This window comes from Stegastes partitus, unplaced genomic scaffold, assembly GCF_000690725.1.
Source record: "Stegastes partitus isolate 25-593 unplaced genomic scaffold, Stegastes_partitus-1.0.2 Scaffold19, whole genome shotgun sequence".
In the NCBI taxonomy this organism is placed as follows: domain Eukaryota; kingdom Metazoa; phylum Chordata; class Actinopteri; family Pomacentridae; genus Stegastes; species Stegastes partitus.
In genome coordinates this window covers 1346822-1373492 of record NW_007577750.1, presented here as the reverse complement: position 1 = coordinate 1373492, position 26671 = coordinate 1346822, and the positions used below count along the sequence as shown (strand labels likewise).

At 39.1% G+C, this 26671-nt stretch overlaps 2 protein-coding genes across 2 annotated transcripts in view; one reads left to right on the top strand and one right to left on the bottom strand.

Annotated features, from left to right (window-relative positions):
• Positions 1-725: 725 nt before the first annotated feature.
• spg7 (SPG7 matrix AAA peptidase subunit, paraplegin) lies at positions 726-7821 on the top strand. The gene is made up of 17 exons (XM_008292943.1): positions 726-1238; positions 1809-1911; positions 2001-2093; positions 2212-2450; positions 2548-2687; positions 3050-3152; positions 3234-3359; positions 3570-3732; positions 4107-4280; positions 4355-4479; positions 4708-4810; positions 4996-5106; positions 5190-5305; positions 5810-5966; positions 6201-6364; positions 6518-6595; positions 6711-7821. Exons 1-17 carry the CDS (start codon positions 1020-1022, stop codon positions 6915-6917), a joined length of 2421 nt encoding a protein of 806 aa, XP_008291165.1. The 5' UTR covers positions 726-1019; the 3' UTR covers positions 6918-7821.
• Positions 7822-8890: 1069 nt separating this feature from the next.
• The window catches only part of cdh15 (cadherin 15, type 1, M-cadherin (myotubule)), a 29239-nt gene continuing 11458 nt past the window's right edge, over positions 8891-26671 (bottom strand). Inside the window, exons 2-14 of the mRNA XM_008292932.1 lie at positions 20999-21166; positions 19643-19798; positions 19032-19176; positions 17970-18151; positions 17762-17890; positions 17435-17617; positions 14556-14800; positions 14332-14468; positions 13802-14026; positions 13469-13708; positions 11940-12088; positions 11388-11579; positions 8891-9782 (exon numbers count right to left, since the gene is read on the bottom strand). Coding sequence (XP_008291154.1) covers positions 9582-9782; positions 11388-11579; positions 11940-12088; positions 13469-13708; positions 13802-14026; positions 14332-14468; positions 14556-14800; positions 17435-17617; positions 17762-17890; positions 17970-18151; positions 19032-19176; positions 19643-19798; positions 20999-21166 — 2352 coding nt within the window. The 3' untranslated portion in view covers positions 8891-9581. The remainder of the gene's footprint in view (positions 9783-11387; positions 11580-11939; positions 12089-13468; positions 13709-13801; positions 14027-14331; positions 14469-14555; positions 14801-17434; positions 17618-17761; positions 17891-17969; positions 18152-19031; positions 19177-19642; positions 19799-20998; positions 21167-26671) is intronic.

Sequence of the window (26671 nt, the reverse complement as noted above, 5' to 3'; positions counted from 1 at the left end):
ACATAATAAGGTTAAGACCATATAGTATTATTGATTTTTTTAATAAAAAAAAAATCTGACAACATTAAATATTAAGATTAAGATTAAATAGGGTTACATATTAACTTAAACATGTCCTGACCAGTTAGAATACTGCATTGTTGTTTGTTCTTTACTGTTCAGTTAAAGTACAGATCTACCTCAGTAGATAATAAAATCAAGATCCTACAGTGTTATTTATGATTTACATTTATCTGACTGAAAAAATGAGATTAACCTTACAATATTTTTTTTTTTAAATGCAAGTTTACCTAACCAAATTTACTAATGGTATTTATTATACAAGTCTATCTGACTAATTCAAATATTAAGGTTAAGACTTCACAATATTATATATCGTACAAATCTACTTGACTTCATTAAATCCACTATATATTTTGTATTGTTCCTTGTTTTTAATATTAAGGGCAGCTGTATGAACTGAAACACTTCTTTGCTTCATATACATATACGATGTTAGCTTTTAAAAGTTTCAGAATTTAGCAGCAACAAAAAGCGATCAAATCGGGTTGAGTTCACAGTATACTTGATTGAAATATGATGACGTTTGCGGTGCACAGTTGTGTTGCATAAATCCTGCGCAAACGTTTGCGCAGCCTGCAGGTTCCTGAAGACCAACAAGCGAGGTCATAGTTCAAAGTTCGAGGTAGGAGCCGCGTAACTGTATTATTAAATATCCAGGACATGTGAAACACCGTTGTATAGTAATAAAAACCAAGCAATTACGATTTAATTAAAGAAGTAAATGTTTTATTTTATTTTAGTTTATTTTGCATTTTTCCTTGCGCAGGAAGTCCGGCAGTACTGTGGACGATTGCAGAGCTGACATCTTTTTTTTTGTTGTTTAACTTAGCATGCTAGCTCTAAACGGAGGTGGAGATAAACAAGAGTCTTATACAACGCAAGCGCGGTGTTAGCTCTTATAAGACTGATAGCTATGACATTGCGGTCGTTCAGTTAGTGCACTGATAACTGACACTATGTCAGCGTTGTTGTTGCACCACACTGGTGCCGCTTGTAGAAAATACAGCGGAGGTTTCTTTTGGGCACTGTCAAGGCGAAACTCTCATGTATTAGCAAATAAGCTTATGTCCAGCCACAGTGCTAGAAATGTGCTGTCCAGGTGTGCTAATGTCAGAAAAACGCCTCTGTCGAAATCAGAACGGACACTAACGAGGCAGCCACAGAAACTCCTTCAGGTGAGTAAAATACACCGGAGAGAATAAACGTACATTGTTGATGAATGCTTTCTTAAAGTAAAACTCCGCATGTTAGCCCCCTGCCCATGGCTGGTGATGGTAACCGTTGGTGATTTGAGTGATTTGTGTTGCCATGGAAACGTATGAGTGTTTGGAATGAGTCTGAATAATTAATCTAAATATTTCAGTGTGTCACAACATATCATTTCAAATCAACCACTGTGGTGTGACAGAGATACCCCAACCTATAAATTACACTGTACAGACAAAAGACAACGTGCTTGTTTAGTACAGTCTGCAACAAAAAATCATCAAATAATTGTCATCTCTTTTCTTTGTTTTGTGATAGAAAAGAAATGCCACGATTACCATTCCTACTAAAACCATCTTCAAAAATGATTTTTTAATTAAAAATAAATAAATAAATAATATATATATATATATATATATATATATATATATATTATTCAGTTCTCGTGTGCAAACTAAGAAAGTATGTTGCCATGATGATATTATGATGATTATTATTGTTATTGTAATTCACTGTGTTTTTTAAATGTGAAATTTCAGAGCCTTCTGCACAGACCTTTGGGTCCTGGCATGTTGGGACTTAACAAAGAGTTAATTAGGAACAACCTGCTGAGAAACCCTGTTGGTTTGCTCAGTCTTTTAGGTAAGTAGCATGTTTACAGCAGTACTGTTATACATTGTTATATTTCACTTAATTGTTGCTGCTTATGGTAAGAACCCATTTATTTTCAGAGGCAACAAACTTCTTCAGTACATCTCAGTCTAAACAAGAGAAACAAAACAAAAGTGGTGGACCAAAGGGGAAAGCTCCAGAGGAAGATGAAGGTAAGTGTTTAAGTGCTTTTGCTGCTTCACACATGGCTTTTAATTAACTGCACCACATCTGGTTGTGATATTAATTTCTTTCTCTGATCCTTTTTGAATTCTCTGCTTCACCTTTCAGAGGAGAAGAAGCGTCGTGAGCAGGAGGATCACAGGCGCTCCCGCCTGGTGACCCTCCTATTAATGGTGGCCTTCATCGTTGTGTCGAACGTCCTGAGCAGCAGTGGTGGTAACATCTCCTGGAATGACTTTGTCCATGAGATGTTGGCCAAGGGAGAGGTGTCCCGTGTGCAAGTTGTTCCTGAGAGTGACATAGTCGAAATCTTTCTTCATCCTGGAGCAGTTATCTTTGGAAGGCCTGTATGTCATGCAGGACTTTATGCAAGTGCACAGTTAGCATCTGAACTGCTAGGGCAGTGCTAACCTTTAGTTTTCTACCTTATTTGTTGCTTTGCAGAGGCTGGCGCTCATGTACAAAATGCAGGTTGCCAATATTGACAAATTTGAGGAGAAGCTGAGAGCTGCTGAGGAGGAGCTGAATATTGACACTAAGGACAGAATACCAGTGTCCTACAAACGCACTGGTTTCTTTGGAAAGTAAGAACATGACTTTTCTCCGAGCAGACTTTAAAAGAAATCTATTTATAGGGTGATTAAGGTTGCTTAGCAATTTGAAGGACTACTGTCTTCATACTGAGTGGAAAAAAAGTGTTAACTCCAAAAACATCATTGTCAGTTACTTTGTGATCGTGTTGAATTATTGTACACATTAGTAATTTCATAAAGAACCAATCACTACATGTTAGGGTTATGTAATTGTAATTGTTTTTTGAGAAATGTAGGTAAGTTTGAGACTGGTTTATGCATTTTAACAGACAGATGTATTGAACTCTAATTTTATTCTACTTTGAAGTAAAGACAATGTTTTTTGTTTTTTTTTTCATTTTTTCCCTTTGCAGTGCAGTCTATGCTCTGGGGATGGCTGCTATAGCTGTGGTTTTTCTCTGGTATATCTTTCGACTAGCCAGCATGGGTGGCAAAGAAGGCGGCTTCAATGCTTTAGTGAGTGACACATATAAGCAATCTATTTTGTTGCGCTGATTTGATCCATGTACTCATTGCATATTACAACACACTTAACAGAACCAGCTGAAGATGGCCAAATTCACCATCGTGGATGGCAAATCGGGTAAAGGTGTGAGTTTCAAAGATGTAGCAGGCATGCATGAGGCTAAGATGGAAGTGAAGGAATTTGTTGACTACCTCAAGGTAAGAAACCAGACTCAAATTTATTTATGGTCATCTTGTACAGTTCTTTAAACATGTAAAGCAAGCACCAGGTAATGCCAATTAAGGAATCAAAAGATGAGGTTTAGTTCAGCCTTTACTAGAATAGCTACTTGATAAACTTAAATACTGTGTCTTTACCATCCAAATCTCAAAAATACAACTTTTCACACCTGTATCATCTATCAACAGAATCCAGAACGTTACCTCCAGCTGGGAGCCAAGGTTCCAAAGGGTTCGTTGCTGCTTGGGCCTCCAGGATGTGGGAAGACCCTGCTGGCTAAGGCTGTAGCTACAGAGGCTCAGGTTCCCTTTCTGGCTATGGCAGGCTCTGAGTTTGTGGAAGTCATTGGAGGTATGTACAGAAGCACGAGCAATTAATCAGAAACATTCAAACGGTCAAAATGCATTAACACAAGGCCACCAGTCAATATGCAAGTAGATATCGTTGCCTATAGTTCTACAGTTATATAGTGCAGCGTTCTACTGTCATGAAAAAAAATACAGAATTTTCTGGATGTGAATGAATGTTTTCCAAATGTTGTTGGAAATACAATATTCTGTCACCAGAATTTAGGAATAATAGATCAAGATTTTTGACTTCAGACACCATCACTTAGTCTTTAGATGACATCCTTACTGTATTAGCTATTTAATTTCTGAAGCCACATTAGATGCTGTATGCTACTCCTAAGGTTTGATCCGATTTATACTTGTGTTTGTGCGTAGGCCTTGGTGCTGCCAGGGTCAGGAGTCTGTTCAAGGAGGCTCGCGCCCGAGCACCCTGCATCGTCTACATTGATGAGATCGATGCAGTGGGAAAGAAGCGCTCCACCAACATGTCAGGTCTCTCCAATACTGAAGAGGAGCAGACTCTCAACCAGCTGCTGGTAGAAATGGATGGTGAGTACAACATGGGGTTGCAGAGCAGTTTGTTGACTTGACAAGCAGAAGAATGACACTTCTTCCTTTTGCAGGAATGGGAACAACAGATCATGTCATTGTCCTCGCTTCGACTAACAGAGCAGACGTCTTGGACAATGCGCTCATGAGACCAGGCAGATTGGACAGACATATCTTTATAGATCTGCCGACACTGCAGGTAGTCTTTAGTACTCTACTTTTATTTAAATATTTCTTTTTTAGGTTTTATGTAGATTTAGCGACTTCCTTCCTGGAAATCGGTATCCTTTTACGTTGTTTCATTGCATGTTGTCGAGCATAATACTGGGACTAAACCTGGGAACTGAACCTTCTTAACTGTGTAGGAAAATTAGACAGAGTTGGTCAGTAAAGTGTCTTGTGTTTCATTTTTGTTGTTGTCCGCCAGGAAAGGAAGGAAATCTTTGAGCAGCACCTGAAGTTCCTGAAGCTGACTCAACCACCCAATTTCTACTCCCTACGCCTGGCTGAGCTCACCCCAGGCTTCAGTGGTATGTTTATAGTTACTGTATTGTCCTCATATAAATCTGTGCACACTGGCCTCCATGAATACACATAAGCAGTTCTTCAACAGCAATGAAACATCTCAATACAACACCACTAATGTTTCCTGAAGTGTTTAATGCCTACGTGACAATCCTAAAATCTTTGTTCCCATCTCACTTTTTCTTTACAGGTGCAGACATTGCTAACATTTGTAACGAAGCTGCACTGCACGCTGCCAGAGAGGGCTACAAATCCATCGATACCTTTAACTTTGAATGTGCTGTTGAGAGAGTAATAGCAGGTAAAGTGATACAAACACATTTCGCATGTCTCAGTTGCCACTCTGGCAAAATCGGACATATCTGTGTATGTTTGTGTCCTCAGGGAGTGTAAAGAAGAGTAAGATCCTGTCTAAAGAGGAGCAGAGGGTGGTTGCCTTCCATGAGTCTGGACATGCCTTGGTGGGATGGCTCCTTGAGCACACAGAGGCAGTCATGAAGGTAGCCCTCTGTTCATCGAAGGTTTTGACTTAAAATGTTGATGCATGTCCTATGTACGAACATCCTTTAAGATGTAATTGTATGTCTGCCATATAAAGTCTTTGCACTTTCCAGAGTGTGACGTAATGGTGCTTTATAATTCACTGGAAAGATAAAGTGTGAATTCAAACAAATGCAGGAACTGTGCATTATCTGAAGGAGGCTAAATTACCCTGACTATGTGTCAAAGCCAGACTGACCAGGACATCGAACAAGGTTGACTATGGACTGTCACTGATTGCCACATGGGCCACAAACAAGCCCGGCCTCAGTATATTACTGAAAGAGTAGAAATGATAAATCTAGAAGTATGAATAAGGATAGTTGACCAAGGAAACATACAGCATGAAAGAAGGTGAAACCTAGCTTCATTTTGTCATGAAGCTAGGTTTCACCTTTTTTCACCTTCACCTGCTTCTGTTCTAACTTAAAAGAAACTGATAGATCCTGTGCCATGTTTTTCAGGTGTCCATTGCCCCACGGACTAATGCTGCCCTGGGATTTGCCCAGATTTTGCCCCGTGACCAGTACTTGTTCACCAGGGAGCAACTGTTTGAGCGGATGTGTATGGCTCTGGGAGGAAGAGCTGCTGAGGCGATCACCTTTAATAAAGTTACTACAGGTAACCTAAATCAAATATACTGTATATTTACTATAATCCAAGCGTAGTCACATTAATACCACTGAATGCTTCCTACTTGCGCTGCTGATTGCATTTTAATCATTGTCTCATACCAACCAGTCAAGTATCAGATATAAATATTATCCTATAATGTGGGTTAAACTGAGATGAGCAGCCTAACTTGAAAACACATGATAAAGCATCTTTTTTTGTTGTTGTTGTTTGTACCCTCAGGTGCTCAAGATGACTTGCGCAAGGTGACTCGTGTGGCCTACTCGATGGTGAAGCAGTATGGCATGTGCGACAGTGTTGGACAAGTGTCATTCCCAGACACAGAGGAGCAAGGTGCCGTTGGACGCCGTCCTTTCAGCCAGGGCCTGCAGCAGCAGATGGATCATGTAAAATTGGATTAGTTCTCTACTGTCAAACTAGCACACAGTGAATGTTGACATAATGGTTATCACCCTTAAGTATTGATTTTGAGTTCTTGATGCTGTTATAGTGTATATATATATATATATATATATGACTGCATTCTTGTGCTCTTTCAGGAAGCTAAGTTGTTGATCGCCCGTTCATACAGGCGCACAGAGAAGCTGCTATTGGACAACAGAGACAAGCTCATAATGGTTAGTTGTTTCTTTCTTTGACTTGAATATTTTTGCTTTTTGACTGTAGTTCTTTGTATATTCAGCACAATGCTTCTCTATTAGATTTCATAACTATTTAGGTCCTTCTTTCCAGTTGGCCAACGCGCTTTTAGAGCATGAGGTAGTGAATTACGAAGACATTGAAGCCTTGCTGGGTCCACCGCCACATGGGCCAAAGAAGATGATCTTCCCACAGAGCTGGGTGGAGGCTGAGAGGGACAAACAAGACTCAGGAGAAGACGAACCCCAACCACCTTCCCACAAACACGTAGAAGAGGACATGAATCCTCAGCTGGTCTGATCTTACAATGTATGTCTCAAAACTCTTTTCCACTTGCTCTGTCTTGTGGGATCATTAAGGGCTGGTCAATTTTCTGTAAAAAATGGTACGTGTTTTCCAGTCGGCTGAGCCATTCAGCTAATCTGAATGATAATCTGCAACTTAATGAATGATTATTTTGGAGGTATTCCACCATTTCTCTCAAGCACTTGCTGTCCAGCCACATTATTATGCCCTGGTAGCACAAAAAGCAAGTCTATTTGAACCGGATGTCTCCAACAAGCATTAAGTGCAGACAGTCTAGAAAAGCCCTCTTTTATTAGCATTTACTGTATCTTCATTCAACAATGAAATGCTATGTCTTGCAATTCCTCAACATTGTGTGCTAATGCCTGTAGTTGATGCTATCAGATTTATACAAATATACTGTAGCCTATACAGATTTTGATTCAAGTGTTTCTGTGAAAAACTTTCATTTCATGTGTGCAAATAACTGAGCAAAGGAACTGCGAGGCCATTTGTAACTCAAGTTATTATACACTGAAGAAAGTAGACTTCACAATAGCCGTGTCCCAATTCAGAGGCTGCATCCTTCGAAGGCTGCATTTGAAGGCCGAATGCGTCCACCGGCACGACAAAGGCTGCTCCATTTCATTAAGGCATGAAGACTCCTTCAAATGCAGCCAACGAATGCGTCCCTCTTTTCCACGGCTGCGAAGGATGCATCAGCTGGATCCTTTGCAGCCCCACATATCCCAAGATTCATTGCGCACCGGGGACAGATCAACAGCTGGAGTTTTAACTGCTCACAACTGATGGAAAAGATGCATTTATCAGCGGCTGAGGATTATACTTTTAATGTTACAGCTCACTTCAATAGCTAATGATACAAATGTTAAAAACCAACAGATTTTAAAAATGTCTTTAAAAAAAGATGACATTGGGTGCCGCAATAGCTCAAATGGTTGAGCTGGCGTCCCATGTTCAGGGGCTATAGTCCCCGACACAGAGGTCATGTGTTTGAGTCCCACTCATGGCCCTTTCCTGCAGGTCCTTCCCCTATTCTTCTCCCCCACTTTCCTGTCTCTCTCTTGTCTTTCCTATTGAATAAAGGTAAAAAGGCCAAAAAATAACTTGTAAAAAAAATGGATTAAGTTATGAGTTTACCTTATTGACGTGAACTGCTGCGATTTAAAATGTGGATTTTGCAGTTATACAGCTTCAGTGTTTGAATTATATTTTACTGAGACTGTGGTGATTTTCTAATATTTTTAGTCCATGTAAGTGTGAATGCTAACAAATTTAAGGTAGCTGTCAACACTTTGGACAGTTTTGTCCAGTACAACCGCACAGTGTAAGCATCTCAATTTCTTCAGGTATATTAAAAAAATAAAAAAATTAAACAAAAATCACAATTTTGGGATACATTCTTCAAAGGATGAAGAACCCATCCTTCAAAGGATGCAGACTCTGAATTGGGACACAGCCAATGTCTCTACACTGTCAGTTGACATATCTTATTTACATTACACAATAAGGTCTGCATTATTGTGCAGTGAACTGAAATTAAGAATTGTAACAGATTGTAGCAGATTGCTGTGAATTCTTTAACTTAGTGTGTACTTGAGAAAATTTGACAGGCTGTAGGGAACAAATGTACTGCTATTCCACATTTATGTTTATGTATTTATTTGGTCCTTTTCTCACCAGGAAACATGCTGGTTGAGTAAGTAGGTGGAATAGGTGGTGTTTTCTTTGGGGAAAAAAAAAGTCTTTGTGTAAGGGACTACGCAATGGCTTGTTTGCTGCAAGTGAATATGAAGTCCCAAAGAATGGTGTTGGCAAATGTTTAAATAAAGTTTCATTTAAATATTGTGTGTTGCTCTTTATGTAGTATTTAATTTTAGTGGGAATGAATATGCAGTATTTGCATATACTATATTTATTAGTAAATCAAGCGGTTCTTATTTTATATGAATGATAAACACACTATATAAAAGATTTCCATTTATTTTGTAGTCGCCAGTAAACTCTAAATTCAATGAACATATATATATGGAAAAGGGGGAAAAAATCCAATACAACTCCAGATACAGTGATTGTGGTACAGGATGATTTATGAAAAGATGACTTCCAAAAAGATTAACAGATGCTGGAATGGAGGATTTGTGATCAAAGAAAAGAAAAACAAACAATATCAAAGCAAATTCGTCTTATAAAATAATAATAATTCCTTATATAAAAAAGAAATACATTTAAAATATGTTTTCAGTATTTCAGGCTTGTTGTATGCGTCATTACTGCCTCCAAGTCTGAGGAGAAACGACAACAGCAGACATGGACACACTTTTCAACACACGTTCTGCCTTGCAGCGTGCACTCTTCTTTTCCTTGTGGCTGATCATAGGAACACACAGTTTTCTTGTCTCTTACTTTTCCTGAGCTAACCACAAAACTTTGCAGCGAGCCATTTTGTCAGATGTGTCCAAATGATCCTCAATAAAAAGCACATAAGATTTAAGGCCCATACTTTTGCATAGCATTTGTTTTTTCTTGGCACACTTCAAAATCTTGTCCTGGACTAAAATCTTTTCCAATGTGTCCATTAAAACACCAGAGGTATGATTGGTGTCCCTAACTACTGGCATATTGCACAGGTCTTCTTTCTGTGCGCTGCTGCCCACCTTAACGTGGGTCATACATGTTGGCTAGTTTCTGAAAGCGTGGTCCCCAGTCGTTGAGGTAGTCGTAGTCCTGATCTCCATCAGAGCTGCCTGAAGCGATCGAGCTGAGGCTTCCTGCCAGTGAGCCCTCTCCTTCATAGTCATAGATCAGTGCTGTGTCGTAAGGAGGCATGTTAGGATCGTTGTCTGCAGCCTCCAGGCCCTGAGAGAGGACAAATAGCAAAGTTTTTTTTTCAGTTGACAAAGGTAATGCTTGGTGGCTGCTGTTTTAATTCTAAATTGAGAGCGTTTATTCTTACACCAAAAAATTACTTCTACATTCAGTCTCTGAAATCTACACATGCAAATCCAGTGTAATGGGCTGTGATAATGTCCAGAACAAATGTAAATTAGTAGATACTTGCCATTAACATTGCTTGGCATTAGTGTTTTTTCCAATATATCGGTTTCGGTTCGATGAACAAATTTAGCTGATGTGAAAAACTGATGATACTTAAATGGTCCTGGACTTGAACATTAAATATGTTTAAAAATGTTACTTTTGTTACATAACAAAGAAGACTGTGTGGTCTAATTTGGTATGGGCTTCTTTTGAATAGGTTACACGTTGTCACAGTGCTTGCTTATACTAATTTTTTCGGTGTGAACAAAAATTTAATATCAACATCGGTAATATCGGTTATCGGCAAGATCAGAAATCTTAATGTCGGGTATTGGTATCTGCCATAAATTTTAATATCGTGCATCATCACATATTATGATGGCAGTTATTTCTAAAAAAATGCTGAAACTACATCACAGACATTACAGACATTACCTCATCCCAAATAAATGTCAGTGTATATTAAGAAAATAGTGATACAGTGGCCTGATAAAGTCACGATGGAATGTTGTTTTTTCACACTTCCAGCCAAAGTCCCCTTGCTTTTACTTTCATTAAAAAAAAAAAGAAGCCAAGGCTCCATCAGACACATAAAATAAAAGCTGCCTTTTTCTCCTAAACAGCCAACCTGCTTCCCAGTTTTGAATCATCCTTTCCTGTGTTGTGTTTCATACCAATGTCCTACATTAACAGCACAGATAATAAACCTAGAAATGTAGACACATCTACAGCCAAATTAGTTTTCTAGTAAGTGTGATCCATCATTGCACTCCTATAACACTATTAGGCACAGATGTCATGTTATTTTAGGCCTGCATTTTTTCTTTCTTTCTTTTTTTAAACTTAGCACAGACATTACCCGAAATCAACTCAACCAACCAAATTTTAGAGATTTGGGTATTGCGCTAATAGTGGCTAACGTTGCCTCGAACTGCAGGCCTTAAACACAGATGAGAAACTTGCTGCAAAGCTAGAAAGTGACATCACTTTAAACAGTATGTCACACATCATTATTCAACATTTTTTAGGTACAGTAGCACTCTCCAAGACCTGAAAGTAAATGCAGTTATGTGGTATATTTACACAACAATTTCTCTTATAGAAAAAAAACAATATGGGTTGTCTCTAAACTCCCCTCCACTGAAAATCTAAACATTCTTTAGAATTATAGATATGAACGAATATGCTTTAATAGCTTTAGAAAACTTGCAAAATCTAAATTTGACTGTATATTCAAACGCCTGTCAATAACCTTGCAAGTGAGAGTAAACTGCTGCATTTTATTTTAAAATTAGTTGTTACATATTCTTTTTTTTTATTTTTTTTTTATCTGACTTTAAGTTGTGGTTTATGCCTTTAAAATATATTTTTAGTTTTGATTTGAGAGGTAAAATGAAACTAAACCAAAATGACGGAGCCTCTCACGTCATTGATATAGTCTTCGATGTCAGTGGGATCTGCAGGAGGCCTCCGTGGGTAGGTGGGGGAGGGCAGGTTGTGCGGGGCATCCTTCCTGAGGGGCTGCTTGCCTCGGGGAAGACCAGACCCTGGGTAGAAGGACCCCGGGGTGGAAGGTGCATCATGAGGATTCCACAGCAGGTCAATGTTAAAGGCATTCTGCAAGGGGAGAGGAAAGAACTTCAGGTTGGTTCTGTATGCACTTTAATAATATAGAGATAATACACAAACTAGAAAGTCAAACAAAACCACAGTAACAATCAATGGTGCCAGACTCATAATTTCAATCAAATACCACTAATTTACATTTAAATATAACCACTAAGACTGTCCTCTTATGCATCTGCATTCTTCAACCTCCAACCCTTAATAATATTTCCACATTCACAGTTGCTGCATCCACACTGTACAAACAGCAATAACAAGACCACAGGATCATTCAGACCTGTACCACTGGCGTCCTTAAAAATAAAGACACACTTACTTTTCACCATAGCCTCAAAAACACATAAGCCTCACCTCGTCCTCCTCACCCCCTCCCTGCTCGTCGTAGTTAAAGACATTGTCACGTATGTCGTCTTCTGATTCTCCGACCAGCAGACCCGTTCCTTTCTTGATGTGGTGGCGTCTCCCACAGGACGTCAGCGCCACAGCCAGGAGGAGCAGCACTGCAAGGATGAATTCATTTCTGTTTATCTTATTATACGACTGCAACTGATTATTTCGTCATTGTTGTTTTTTCCATTATTTGATGATTAGTACATACAATGTTAGGAAAGAATATTGAATATTGACTGAAACAGCATATTTTTGGTACTTAGGTATGAAAAATTGGTCAAAATTGTTGCCAGGTATTTTTCTGTTATTCAATCACTGCAGCTCTGTCTTGTTTAGCATGCAAGGACCTAGTGATGCTTTCTGACTTTTTCAGTGATTTTTGTAATGTGTTAGGATCAAGGCCCACTAAATGTTTTGTATATATTGTACTCAGATTTCAGATTTTTCACTTTTGTATATTTTCACACATAAAAAAGAAATGCTGTCCCTTCTACAACCAAAACTGTGCAAAAAAGAAAAAAAAAAGGTCAAAGCTATATAATTTCAGTTAAAGCTACCAGCAGTGTCAATCAGGTGTGCCACAGTTAAGTGATTTTATTGTGAGTATGTAGATGCCTTCAGACCTGGACTCTTATCAGATGGTGCACAAACAAATCACTTTCTGTGTCCACTGTGTGTTGTTAGGAAACACCCACTAAATATACTTCTATAACTATACACCATGCTGTTGTTCATCATGTCTAAAACACATCATATGTATTTCATGTAAAACGGATGATATTCGCCACATAAGACATACTTTAGTTTCCAGCAGGTGGCTTTTACTTTATCTTGACCTATAGATGTGTTAAAGGAGAGACTCTCATCAAGAGAGACTTGGGAGAAATTGGACATTTGAGTTGCAAAAGTTCCTTTTTAATGGTGAAACACTGAAGTTTGCTTCCTTGCTGTGAAAACAGAGTTTCATGAAAAGTCACAGATTTGATAACTTTGCATCATGAAGGTGTTAAGATGACTGAATCTGAAGCCGCTTTTGTTAATCATGTCAGGAGAATTTGTTGAAGTACAATGGCTGTGAAGAGCAAATGCCACAGCAAATTCAAAATTGCTTCCTATGGGCTCAAGATTGTGGCTCCAAGAAGCTTTTCTGTAAGTCTGACACTACATATGGTACAATTAGGTGAAGCCTAATGTAGAAGCTACAACTTTGAAGTTTTGTGGTTGAGATATCAAATCATTTTACCACAGCCATGCTCCAAAACCATAAAATGTCATTTTTCACCACTTCTGACATGTGCATGAAGTTTCAACCCCCTTCAGTCCCTCAAAAATGCAATTAATTTACAACAACAACATAATAATAACAATTCCTCCAGATACAAGAGGGCCGCTCTGTGTGCCACTCTGTGCTTGTGTCTAAAACTAGGGTTATGTTTGCTTATATTTCTTGTAAAAATAAAATAACATTTTTTTTTAAAGGTGATACTTACACAGTAGGAGTGCAATACTAGCCATGATAATAATGAGAGCGAAGAAGCTGATTCCCACAGTGGAGCCTAAGAGAGTCCCCGCCATCGATTTACAGTCTCCGAAGGAGTCACAGGGACACACAGTGACGTTGACCTGAGCATAAGCACCCAAAGCTGGGTTGCCAGAGTCTGATACCAGCACTGTGACGGCATATTCTCCAGCCACCAGATCCACAACGTGCTGAAGCACCGCATGAGTATCTGAAGCAGGAAAAAACACAGAAAGAGACAAAATTAGACATCCTTTATGCAGATTTACTCCCTTCATCCTCTCCCTTGATGCTCTTTGCTTACTGTTAACTTGAATAACAGTCCAGTTGACTGACAGATCGTCAGGTATCTCAAAGAAAAAGGGTGCAGCATGCGGAGGGAGATCTTCATCCATAGCAGTCAGAACCAGACCAGAACTGCTGGCACCTTTGCATACGGAGCCACTCAGAGGGAAGAGCTGAGGAGGGAAGTCATTGGTCTCCTTCAGTGTGATGGCCACCGCTGCAGTGGCCGACACACCACCAACGTCTACACAAGTGAACATAAACACACAACAGAGTCACAAAAGCTTATTCAGTGGTAATGTCTAACAAAAACACACAATAACAATAATTTCTGTCTGACAATCTGTCTTGAAGTGCAAACCAAATTAATTACATTTTCTATTTAGGTCTTTTTGTCCCCTAAACAAAGTAAAAATCCAGCTCGGGCAAGATGGTTTCACATTTTTTTAAATATAAATTAGCTTGCAACAATGTTTTTGAATCAGATACGTGACTATTAAAGTACTATTAAAGAGTTTGAACAGAATAAGAAAAAGTGAATAAACTGACCTGTAACCTTGACAGCTGCTCTGTAGACATTGTTTTTAACATATGGAGATCTCATGTTAAAGGTTCTCCTCGCTGTAATGTCTCCTGTATCTCTGTCGATGTCCAGCCACCTCTCAGGATCTCTGCTGATCTCGTACCTGCGACACACAGAGCACGGGAAATCAGTTTACTTGCATTACTAGAAACAACAAAATATATATATTTTTGCTGCTACTGCTTCACACCTTAGCTCAGAATTATCAGGGTCAAAGGCAAAATTGCTCATCAGTAGTGTCCCAGGCAGCACAGACTCGGGGACCACGATCTGTATGGGCTCCTCTCTGAAGTGTGGAGCCTCGTTCTCGTTCACAACGGTGACCGCCACCTCGGCGGTGCTCAGTGGCAGGTTGGGAGCCTTATTACTCAGAGGATTAACATTTTCCACAGTCAAAGTCAAGACGTACTCACTCTGTGCTTCGTAATCGAGGGGCTGCAAGACACAACAGGGGAGACAGTTTATGGAAGGAAAACTTTGCACTGCATTGTTAAGCATAAACAAAAAATCTACAGTAGATTCATAACAAAGGCAACAAATTAATTCATGTATGTCCACTGCAAACCTAATTTACCATCTGACAAAATACAGGAAAACCCAAATAGGTGCTTTTATTGAGATAACTTGTAGTTTGAAGCTGAACCACTAGATGGTGCTGTTGGGTTGTGTAAGACAACCTTTCAGTGCTCAGTGCCACAATGCTTTTTTTAAAATGCCTTTTTCATATTTTGAGAATTCATGTTATTCCTGCATCCCAGTGGAGATCAGTCAGTGCTTACAATTTTTTTTGTTTGTCTTCACAATAATTAAACTCTATGAAACTTCCAGGAAAAACTAGACTTTACTTAGGATGTACACACGTGGACGAAATTGTTGGTACCTCTCGGTTAACGAAAGAAAAACACACAATGGTCACAGAAATAACTTGAATCTGACAAAAGTAATAATAAATACGAATTCTATGAAAATTAACAAATGCAAACCAGACATTGCTTTTGAACTGTGGTTTAACAGAATTATTTAAAAAAATAAACTCATGAAACAAGCCTCGACAAAAATGATGGTACCCTTAACTTAATATTTTGTTGCACAACCTTTCGAGGCAATCACTGTAATCAAACAATTTCTGTAACTGTCAATGAGACTTCTGCACCTCTCAGCAGGTATTTTGGCCCACTCCTCATGAGCAGACTGCTCCAGTTGTCTCAGGTTTGAAGGGTGCCTTCTTCAGATGGCATGTTTCAGCTCTTTCCACAGATGTTCAATAGGATTTAGATCAGGGCTCATTGAAGGCCACTTCAGAATAGTCCAATGTTTTCCTCTTAGCCATTCTTGGGGGTTTTGGGTCATTATCCTGTTGCAAGACCCATGACCTCTGACTGAGACCAAGCTTTCTGACACTGGGCGGCACATTTCACTCTACTGTAGAATACCTTTATAGTCTTGAGATTTCAGTGTACCCTGCATTCAAGACACTCTGTGCCAGATGCAGCAAAGCAGTCCCAGAACACAACAGAGTCTCTTCCATGTTTCACAGTAGGGACAGTGTTCTTTTCTTGATATGCTTCATTTTTGCGTCTGTGAACATGGAGCTGATGTGTCTTGCCATAAAGTTCCAGTTTTGTCTCGTCTGTCCATCGGACATTCTCCCAGAAGCTTTGTGGCTTGTCAACATGCAGTTTGGCAAATTCCAGTCTGGCTTTTTATGATTTGTTTTCAGCAATGGTGTCCTCCTTGGTCGTCTCCCATGAAGTCTACTTTGGCTCAAACAATGAGGGATGGCGTGATCTGACACTGATGTACCTTGACCTTAGAGTTCACCTTGAATGTCTTTAGAGGTTGTTCTGGGCTCTTTTGTTACCATTTGTATTATCCGTCTCTTCCATTTGTCATCAATTTTCCTCCTGCGGCCACGTCCAGGGAGGTTGGCTAGAGTCCCATGGATCTTAAATTTCTGAATAATATGTGCAACTGTTGTCACAGGAACATCAAGCTGCTTGGAGATGGTCTTATAGCCTTTACCTTTAACATGCTTGTCTATAATTTTCTTTCTAATCTCCTGAGACAACTCTCTCTTTTGCTTCCTCTGGTCCATGTTTAGTGTGGCACACACCATGTCACCAAGGAGCACAGTGACTACTTGTAACCCTATAAATAGGCCGACTGACTGATTACAAGTTTGTAGACACCTGTGATGCTAATTAGAGGACACACCTTGATTGAACATATCCCTGCAGTCACATTATTTTCAGTCTTTTCTTACCATCATTTTTGTCAGTTTTGTCCGTTCAAAAGCAATGTCTGATTTTCATTGGTTAATTGACATAGAATCTTAATTTATTGTTACTTTTGTCAGATTCACATTATTTCTGTGACCATTGTATATTTTTCTTTCATTAACCAAGGGGTACTAACAATTTTGTCCATGTGTGTAACTATGATGTAAAACAAAGGTGTGACATATTTCTAATGGATACTGAAAACCTTTAAATGATGACTGAACACTCCTGAAGCGCATACATTGAAAGGTCTGTAAAATTCCAAATCATTTTCTAATTTCAAATAAATTTCCTATTTTATAGTTACTAACAATGTTCCTGGTAAGAAACTATGTCATTTAGTTGACGAAACAGAAAACGTGTAGAGTTTGTCCATTTCCAATCAGTTACTTCTAATTAAAAGCTAACGTAGGTCAGCTGAACATATCAAAATATCAGATTTGTAAAGAAACAAAACTACAGTACATATATAGAGAATAATGGTTTGTCAAGGACAAAGTGGAAATTCCTCTCAAACCATCAACTACTAATACATTCAACAAATCTCTCCTCAAACTCTCAGGGTTAATACAAATTTCATACTTTTTTTTTTATTTTTTTTTTAAACCACTTCAAAATTAAAACCTTAATTTTATATCATGGGTGGAAAACATCCAAAAATGACAAAACAGATAAACATGAAGACAAAATAGGACACCAAAAAGCAATCATTTGTTTCATTTTCCGCTTAGATGTGACTTTGGATGATTTGGAAACATTTGCTCCCTCGCACTGCTCTGCCCAGCTGTACCTTCACTACTATCAGAATTCCCTGGTTGGTGGTTGGATCCGTATGGATGGAAAAGTGGCTGTTGGGGTCGTTGGAAATGGAGTATTTGGCCTCCCAGTTTCTTGTTCCTTCATCATCTCTGTCCGTCACATTCACTCGACCGACCTCATAGTTGTTCCTGTTCTCCACTGCTGTCATGCTGTACTGGATGCACCACACACATAAAAACACATCATAGGATTCAGGCCATTGTCATAAAGTCATCATAATATAGAATAAGTTGAATCAATGATAAATATCCTAATTATTACTGAGGACATCCCTACTGTATTGCTGTCTGAGACTCACCGATGCAGGGCTGAACCTCGGTGCATGGTTGTTGATGTCAGACACATGTATGATTGCCACACCTTCACTCATTAATCCCATGCCCCCCATATCTGCAACTTGTAGTTTTAATCTGAAACCTTTCACCACCTATGAAACAGCTCAGTTTTAGTGACATGAATCATTAAAAAGGTGATGATGATCTGCAACAAATCTGCATCTCGGTTACCTCCCGGTCCAGGCCGACGTCTCTTGTGTAGATGGTGCCAGTCTGGTTGTTGATGCCAAACATAGTCTTAGTAACAGTGTTGGCAGGGATGCTTTCCTGGCCAATGATGGAGTAGCTCAGAGCAGCATTCTCTGTCATCGGGTCATCTGCATCTGTGGCTGATACTGACATCACCGATGTGCCTGCCAGAAGTAATTGAAAGTTTGAGACAGCTGCAAAGACGAGGCAGTGAGAATCTATGTGGAGCTGCAGAATTTCACAGAGAGTTTTACGGAACACTGTGCTCCTGAAAAGAGAGAAATAATGTGCAACCACGTGAAAGAAGTTTGCTTTGTTCACGTGCACATCAGCTTTTTTTTAACAGTTCACTTGTTATTAGCTGTGATCTGCTGCTTTTAGTTTGGAAATGTCAGGACCAGCTTCTTTCTGTCTTGTGCAAGTGTTTCAACAACAATCCACACAAAATAATGAAGCTTTTGAACAATGACATCTTGGATTTGAACATTTTACTCAAACCTGCATCAAGATACTTTCACAAGATCAGCATTCCTTTGGAGTTGTGTTTCTGGGCACCTGACGAATTCACCACCAATGTTTACTCTCTTTTAGCTCTGGTTGAATCTGCATCAACTCCCAAAGGGGAATATCTGGTTTTGTTGCTGCTAAATGCTCCCCCATGTTCACCAGCCCATTGCAAACTTTGTCCATCTATCATTTGCTGTTGGTTTTGAGTAGTCTGCATACAATGGCTTTGCTACAAACATCTGTCTGCATCTGGAACAAGAAGACAATGAAAACCATAGCTGAACTACAAGATTCTGAGAGGAAATGCAGAATCAGCAGTCGCCCCTTTAAAATTGACATTTGATTCAACATTAATATAGAAATTTGAATTGTTGCAGATTTAAACTGCTAAACTGTATATAGGAGTATTAATGACTCACTGAAACAGAAAGTTTTATAGTTCAGTCAAAGCTATTCCATACAGGTTTAAAGCATCTTCAGGATGAAAATTTGAGTTGGCTTTAAGTTTGTAATGCAGTATATATTACATTTATGTACCTGGGATGGAGAACTCAGCGACAGTACCAACAAACTGGGTCTGAGTGAAGGCAGGTCTGTTGTCGTTCTGATCCAGCACCACTATCTCGATGGTGGTTGGATTCTCCAGTCTCTCTCCACTGGGAGACAGCGCAAAGGCTTTAAGCTACACACACAAACACACACAGGTACAAGAGAAAAATGTATTATAATAACATATCACTTTTCTGATTTTTGATGATCAATTACCACAAATCTCAAGCTTTCCAAGAGGAAACATCCAGCAGTCCACTCACGGTGACTTTAGGTATTTGTGGAATCTCTACACAACATATGCTGGCAGAAAGAAATATTGAAGATGTTTGGTTCAGCATTGCGGGTTACATCACGAGTCATCTGGTCTGAAACATGCTGAAGTGTCTCCCAAGATGCCCATAAAGGTTCTTGGAAACTGACCTCTGCCTGTTTGCACTAGTGTCCTAGATATACATGCTTTAAGAGAGAAACGTGAACCTATGCTTTGAAACACGTGCAGCCTCTTCCTGAGTGCATTGTGGCTTGTTGTAAACACTTCTGGTGGTTTGTTCTTTAAAACACATTTGAAGTGATTTGAAACATTAACGGTTGCTTACCGTGAAGCTGTTCTGCTTCTCTCGGTCCAGTGGTCTCTTGCTCCTGATTACTCCTGTTTTGTCGTCAATCTCAAACAGATTCTTTGGCTCCTGGTCCACCCCCGGTCCCTCTAACTTGTAAATCACCTCACCTGTAAAGATTTTGTCCGATTTGATCTGGACAGACAGAGGAGCTAAAGTTGATGATCATTAAAACCACATGGGATGGCTGGGGGGGGGGCTGGCTTGTAAAGCATATACACCAGATGTGAGTTTGTTGACAGCTAAGAACCTTGAGACCTGAGTGTTTATACTCAGAGAAGACTTTGACTAATGGCAGCAAATAAGATTCTGAACTAATAATATCAAGAGCTCAATATTTTATGCATTTTGCACTCACTTCTTTTGACATATTGCTTATATAGCATGTACATCATTTTGTAAAAGTAGGTTGGTATTTCGTCTTCACTTACCGATGCTCTGTAACAAGTTTAACATAACATTTATATTTCACGTCCTTCGAACAATGCTCTGCACTGTGGTTAGACATCTGTAAAGAAAATTATACTCAAAAGCGCATGACTTCATAGAAACATGTTACACTGGATTCAGTATGTAGCTTTTACACAATCCGAGACTAATTTATACATAGAGTTAGACATTAACCCCTTGAACCTCAAAACCTACCAGTGGGTTTGAAAGACATGTTATCTTTTTAAAAATGACCAAAATGACACCATTCATGAGAAGCTGTAAACATAGACAGAATTACCTGATTTTCACCTTTTGCTCATCTGTTATGTGTCCTTTTTCAGGAAACTTAAACGAATCGATGATGATTGCTCTTTCTCATCTCGTACCAAAAATGAAGCATTTGCATTAACCCAGTTCTGCACAAAACTAAAAATTTTGCACTCCAGTGTGTAGCCATGAAGCCATTAGTTACTCAGCTGCAACCAACACTTGTCTGACAAATATTTACATAATTTTGACTGAACTGCAGACTGTGCTTACACAAAGCAGATAGAAGACAAGAGTGGAAACAAAATAAATAATCACAAGGGTTTCAAGAGGTTCCTTGCACTGTTAGTGCTCGGACCCTAAAAATGAAGTAGTAAAACATCTATAATATGTAAAGTCACAATTTTTTTCTAGCTTTGGTGACATCTGTGGGCACTTGAAAAAAAGTTTTACACATGGTTTCCAGGCTTTTATTTATTTATTTTTTTTTTTGTAAACTAAACAATCAAAGAAACTCAACTTTTGTTTTATCATTTGTGTCAAACTACACAAAATACATTTTTTGATGTTACAGCTACAGCAGTTTTGCAGTGATGAAATTCTGCTGCGAAAGGCTGCAAGTTCACATTTTTTTACCTGGACAAGGTCTTCAGGAACCTGTTTGCTGTTCTCTGACACTCTGATTGGAGGGATGATCCAGTCTCTCTTCACTCTGACCACCCCTTTCCCTTGACTTCTCCATTGCTGAAGGGCCTGAGGAAGCAGATCACCCTTCCTCTGGTGAGGTTCTGCAGAGCTCCATACCTGAGGGAAAACACTTCAATGTGAAACTCACAGGAAATGTAGCCAGACATCAACACGCATATCACTTTCCACTGCTGAGACATAGGGGATATAATGTACAGCAGTGAGTGAGAATGAATTGCGTTTATAAACTCCAGTCACTTTCAAGCAAGACACGAATGATATCATTATATATATTTGCAGCTGTTAACAACCGTACCAAGAGCCTCCCTCAGTGCTACAACACACTCTGTGGCTTGCTGGAATGGTTGTATGCTAGCCAAAGTGCTGTGGCTGTTTGTAATATGGAGTCCACAGGATTATGTAGGGCAGAACGGATGCCGAGCAGCAGCTTCAGGTTTCACTCACTAATACAGGTCTTTTGCCACTTCCTTTGATCCGGGTGCAAATTCATCTCAGGATGAGGCAACACAAACACTCACAATCATTTTACAAGTTCTCCTTCATCGCGCTGCCGTCTTTGCCTGCGTTCACACAAATACACCCATGCACACATCACATGTGAGAAACACACGCAGCTGTCGACTATGGATTTAGATCCTGTGCTTTCCCACCCACATTCCCACTCACACTCACAAATTCCCCTTTATGCTCAGCTCTGCACCTGACTGGGAGTTTGGAGTCACCTTACGGATATGCTCTGCTGTAGGAAGTCCACAGACACGCTCATATATGTGCTTTCTCGCACACACACAGGCTGACACACATGCATGTGCATCAACAAAACACCCACCCACGCACAAGCTTATAGTCACATTTCCGTTGCAACTTGCTTCCTGCTTTTCTCTGGGATTTCACTGGATTCATATGGTAAACAGCTTAAAGTCACAATTCATAGAATCAGAAATAAATAGAAATTTATTAACTTTCTCATATATTTGCCCTTGTGTTTTCACTCAGATGTAACTGAATATTGGTGATTGTCCTGTTTCATTAGAGTTTCAGCAGAGGCTTAAATAAATGAGTTTAATAATAGATAAAGAACTTGTGATTTTTTGCGAATGGCCTGTGACCCCTGTCTTGTCTTGGGGGTGGCTGATCTGGTACACTGATCCTCTCGCAGGCCGCTAAACAGTGCAAGAAGGAATGGCAACCATGGCTGGCATGTGCAGGCCTAGTCAGAGGGCGGACTAATCTTAGATTGCTCCATATTCCTAACCCCTACCTATTTAACTTTTTGTAGCCATCATCTGCTACACACTCACCGAGATGTTTACACTCACATTCCAGCAGTGCAGGTCACCCGCACAGATTCATGCTGATAGTTATCTTCCTCCATACTTAACACTTCTGCCCATATGAGCTGTGTAACATCCACTGGCATAGCATGCATTCTGCATTGTTACCTAACCTCAAAATCAATAACAGCTGAATCACAGTTGCATTCCTAAAGATAGTGTTTTCTAAGTTGGCCTGATTTGTGCACATTCAGGATACCCTGAGCACTTTTGTTGAAGTTTGAGAATACCGACACAGCGAGTTGCAGACCAGAAAGCGTCTTTGCAAGTTCATTAAACCTAAAAACACGCCGCACAACTTTTCTCTGGTACGCCATGCTTCGCTCACCAAACAGACAACAGAACTTTTGTTGAGGCTAATCCTTCATGGGGCAAGTGACCATATTTGGCAACTTCCTTGGAAGTTCAATATGTCCACCCTGTGCCTCTCCTTGAGGTTGAAGAACCATGTGCACTTCAATTTAGCATTTATATTCATGTCATTATCACTACCTTATGAAAAATGTCACTAAACAAACGTTCCAGGCACTGTATAAACGCTTTGTTACTAGTTTGCATTGAACTTCACTTTGATTTATTTTTTTAAAGATTTGTACCAATACCACTACCCCAAGAAAAATGTTACTAAATGAACTTGCCAAGCACTTTATAGATACTTTGTTACTGGCTGTGTAAGTACCATTACCTCAAGCGAAAATGTTTCAAAATAAATTTTTTTTGCAGTTTGCTACTTTTTCATATATTTATTATAAAGTCCTCTTTTTTAACCATATAACTTATATATATAACCATTTATGGTAACTTTCTTAATCTTGATTTGCAACATATTTTTTTATTGTCACAAAAGTAAAAATATCTTGAAATATCCTTCAATGACACCCCATGGTTGTAATTTTTGTTTTCCAAGTATTTCAAGGAGTGCCCTATAATGGTTTAACCACAGATTTAAATAAATTAGTGTAATCTATCAATCTGATAAGTGTGTTTTTGAAGACATGAATTTTACAAAAGAAGGAAAGATTTCAGAATTTGCTCCATGCCACCACCTGTTAGGCCATTCCTAATGCTGACACATCTTAATTCTGTCTGTCTGTTAGCATGTTAGCATTTGCTAATTAGAACTAAATGTGGATTACAACTGAGAAAAATATGACCTGATGGTGTTGCTAGAAAGGTTAAGGGACCACCACAGTTAGAACAATCTGTCCTGAGGGAGCAATGAATGTGTAAACAATCTATTGTTTACTAAGTTATGGCATTTCACTCCAAATCCAAAAAATAAATAATAAAAAAAACAAACAAAAAAACCTCCAGAGATGTTAAGGTTGAAGTCAGAGGATGACTAAATAAATGACAGCACATCCTCTCGGGATCCTTACATTTGCACAGAACAAACACAAATGGAGATTCAACCATGTGGGTTCACACAGCGATAGGAAAATATGAAAGAGCGCATTTGCTAAACAATATTGAAAATGTTGGTTGCAAGCTGAATGTTTTTTATTTATTATATGCAGTAATCATATTTGAAATTGTTGATATTGCTCTTGTCGAAAAATAGTTTTAATAACTGCAAGTTTATTTTGTGTATATAGAATGAATAATGATTACACAATTGATCAATGGCCAATGTAGAGTATAAATAAAGTAGAAACAACCTCAGCCACGACCTCTAAAAATGTTTAGTGAATAAAACATTGTGCCCTGCTAAGGTCTGCTCCTGTCTTAAGTCTGATGCACTAAAGTAACTAAACTTTTGTACACAACATCGACAAAGTGTTCCAGCTTTTCCAGAATACACAACGCTAAAAGATATTCATTAAAACCTAACATCACCAGATTGTACAGTTTTTGTTACTTTGCACACTTCCTCTTCCAACACGCTACAACACTTGAGATGATGCTAGGTTTTGGGCAATGGCTCCACCAAGTATCTGCACTGTTATAATGTACTTAACAGGCCAAGATGCGGTAACAGCAAAGTGTCATGTTACCAATTAGACCAGCCAGTGGCTTTTCTGACAGACTGAGTGATGACATCACATACAGATTACCTGTTTTAGAGGCTTTTCCCAGATACATTTGCAACTTTGCCTTTCACCTCAGACCCTCGCAGAAGTATGGGCAGCTTGTTTGGTGATGATAGGGCCTAACAGCAACAACCGTTGCAAGCAATCTGTTGCTATAAGGAGTCTTTGCTAAGTTTTTAGAAAGTTGGATTAACCAGTGCTCACCTTGGAGAACAGAAGTGTAGTGTCACTTTGTAATCAGTGTTCTGGTTTATTTGAAATACCTGTGCTCACTACGTGATTAGCATAGTCAAAAAAAGCTCCATACCTGAAATGAAATCACAATACCAATATTATTGTGATATCTATTAAACATTTGAGAGAAACCGATAATGCTCCCAGTCAAACTCATGTTTAATTGTGTTTGGTTCTTTTTTGGGGCAAATGAAACACATGTAAAAAAAATACGAGTGTAGGGAGATGGAGAGGGATTCTGTATGCATAACTATACCATATTTCCTATGTTGGATTATTTAAACAGTATTTTTATTGAATTGTTTTCACATATGTATAAAATTGACAAAATAAAAGAGGAGAAGAAAAGACAAAACAAGGAAACAGACAAACAGATAAATAGAAATCATAAAAACAAACAAAACTGGGTGTGCAAAGGGCAGCAGTTTACATTGTTGCATCACTAATACATCACAATCCAACAAGCTTTCAGGGTTGAGGTGAGTGGCCCACTGTGGGCATGTTAGAGTGGTCACCTGGCTGGGCAAGACGATCTATGAATGGTTGCCATATGGTGTAAAATTTATTAAGGTTGTCCATCACGCTATATCGGATCTTCTCCATATGCAGTAAACTGCTTAGTTCCGTTAGCCACGCCTGAGGTGAACTGAGGCGCAGTGTCCGATTTCCGGAGTCTTAGAATCAGTCTCTTAGCGTTTACCATTTCCTACATGATAGCACTCTGCACTGAGAGGCTGTGTAGAGACATAGAATCACAGATATGTATCATAAAGGCTAGATGTCTTAAGGTGGCATTTCGAACGGGATCACCCTTCGGCCATCTTGATACAGGGAAGCTCTCTGGCGGAATCTCTTGTACGGGAAGGAAGGTAAGTGATCTGCACAGACTTAAATACTCTTATCTTGCTGAAATCTTGACGGATTTACAAGTGGTTTGCTTTCTTACAAACATTATAAACGTGGCTACAATTCAAATTACAAAAATACAAATAAAATACAAAATAATTAAAATATAAATTGTTGCTAGCTGTGGGAGTGTAACATAATTATTCATAGATGCAGTGTTATAACTACACCTCTGACGTTTATAACAAACCAAACCATTTGAAAATCGGTAGAAAATTGAGCAAGTTATGGTTATTTAAAAAGTACATGCGTCACTACAACACAATGTTATGGGTGAGCGAGTGCACTGTACCAAGATGGCCACCAGTGTGGCAGTGCGATTCCATTGGCCGGCAGCGCGGACGAGACATCTAGCCTTTATTATACATATGTATGCATAGAATAGCCATACAACGCTATCTCTAGGTCAGGGCTAAACACACAATCATACATTTCAGAAAACATTTGAATATTTTACACCAAAAGTTGTGCAATTTTGGGCAGGTCCAGAAAAGGTGGGCAAGAGAGCCCTCAGCAGATCCGCACCGGTCACACAAGGGGGAGATTGTAGGATAAATTCTATTTAATTTAACTTTTGAGTAATGTAGCCTGTGCATCATCTTAAATTGAATTAACTGGTGTCCAGCATTAATGGAACAGGAGTGAATTCTGCCGAGGCCCTCCACCCAAACATCATTCTCGTCAATCTGCAGTCCCAGCTCTTTTTCCTAAACTAAAACTAAACTAAACTAAACTTAACATGTTCAAAAAGTATTTTGACATAGTTTGAAACCAAACTTTTGGAGTCAGGCGGTCCCAGGAGGAGTGAGTAAACCCTTTTCCCCTCAGGGAGGTTTTCATAATTAGGTAAACATTGGCGGACATAGTTCCTGATTTGTAAATATCTAAGAATTGTATTGAAGGGAGGGAGAACTTGTCTCTTAGTTGAGCAAAAGAGGCAAATTTTTTTTTTATTATTAATGTACAGATCTTTTAAGGTGATTATGCCTTTTTGCCTTGTCAAAAGCTGCATCCGAAAGTGATGGAGGGAATGCGTGATTGAGATGGACTGGAGTGTGACTGGAGGTATCTGGTAACTTACAGTACTTCTTAAATTT

Coding starts and splice junctions, on each gene's coding strand:
- spg7 (XM_008292943.1), top strand. CDS start 1,020: ATGTCAGCGTTGTTGTTGCACCACACTGGTGCCGCTTGTAGAAAATAC. Junction 2,094..2,211: donor AGCTCCAGAGGAAGATGAAG/GTAAGTGTTTAA, acceptor TTCACCTTTCAG/AGGAGAAGAAGCGTCGTGAG. Junction 4,811..4,995: donor GCTCACCCCAGGCTTCAGTG/GTATGTTTATAG, acceptor TTTTCTTTACAG/GTGCAGACATTGCTAACATT.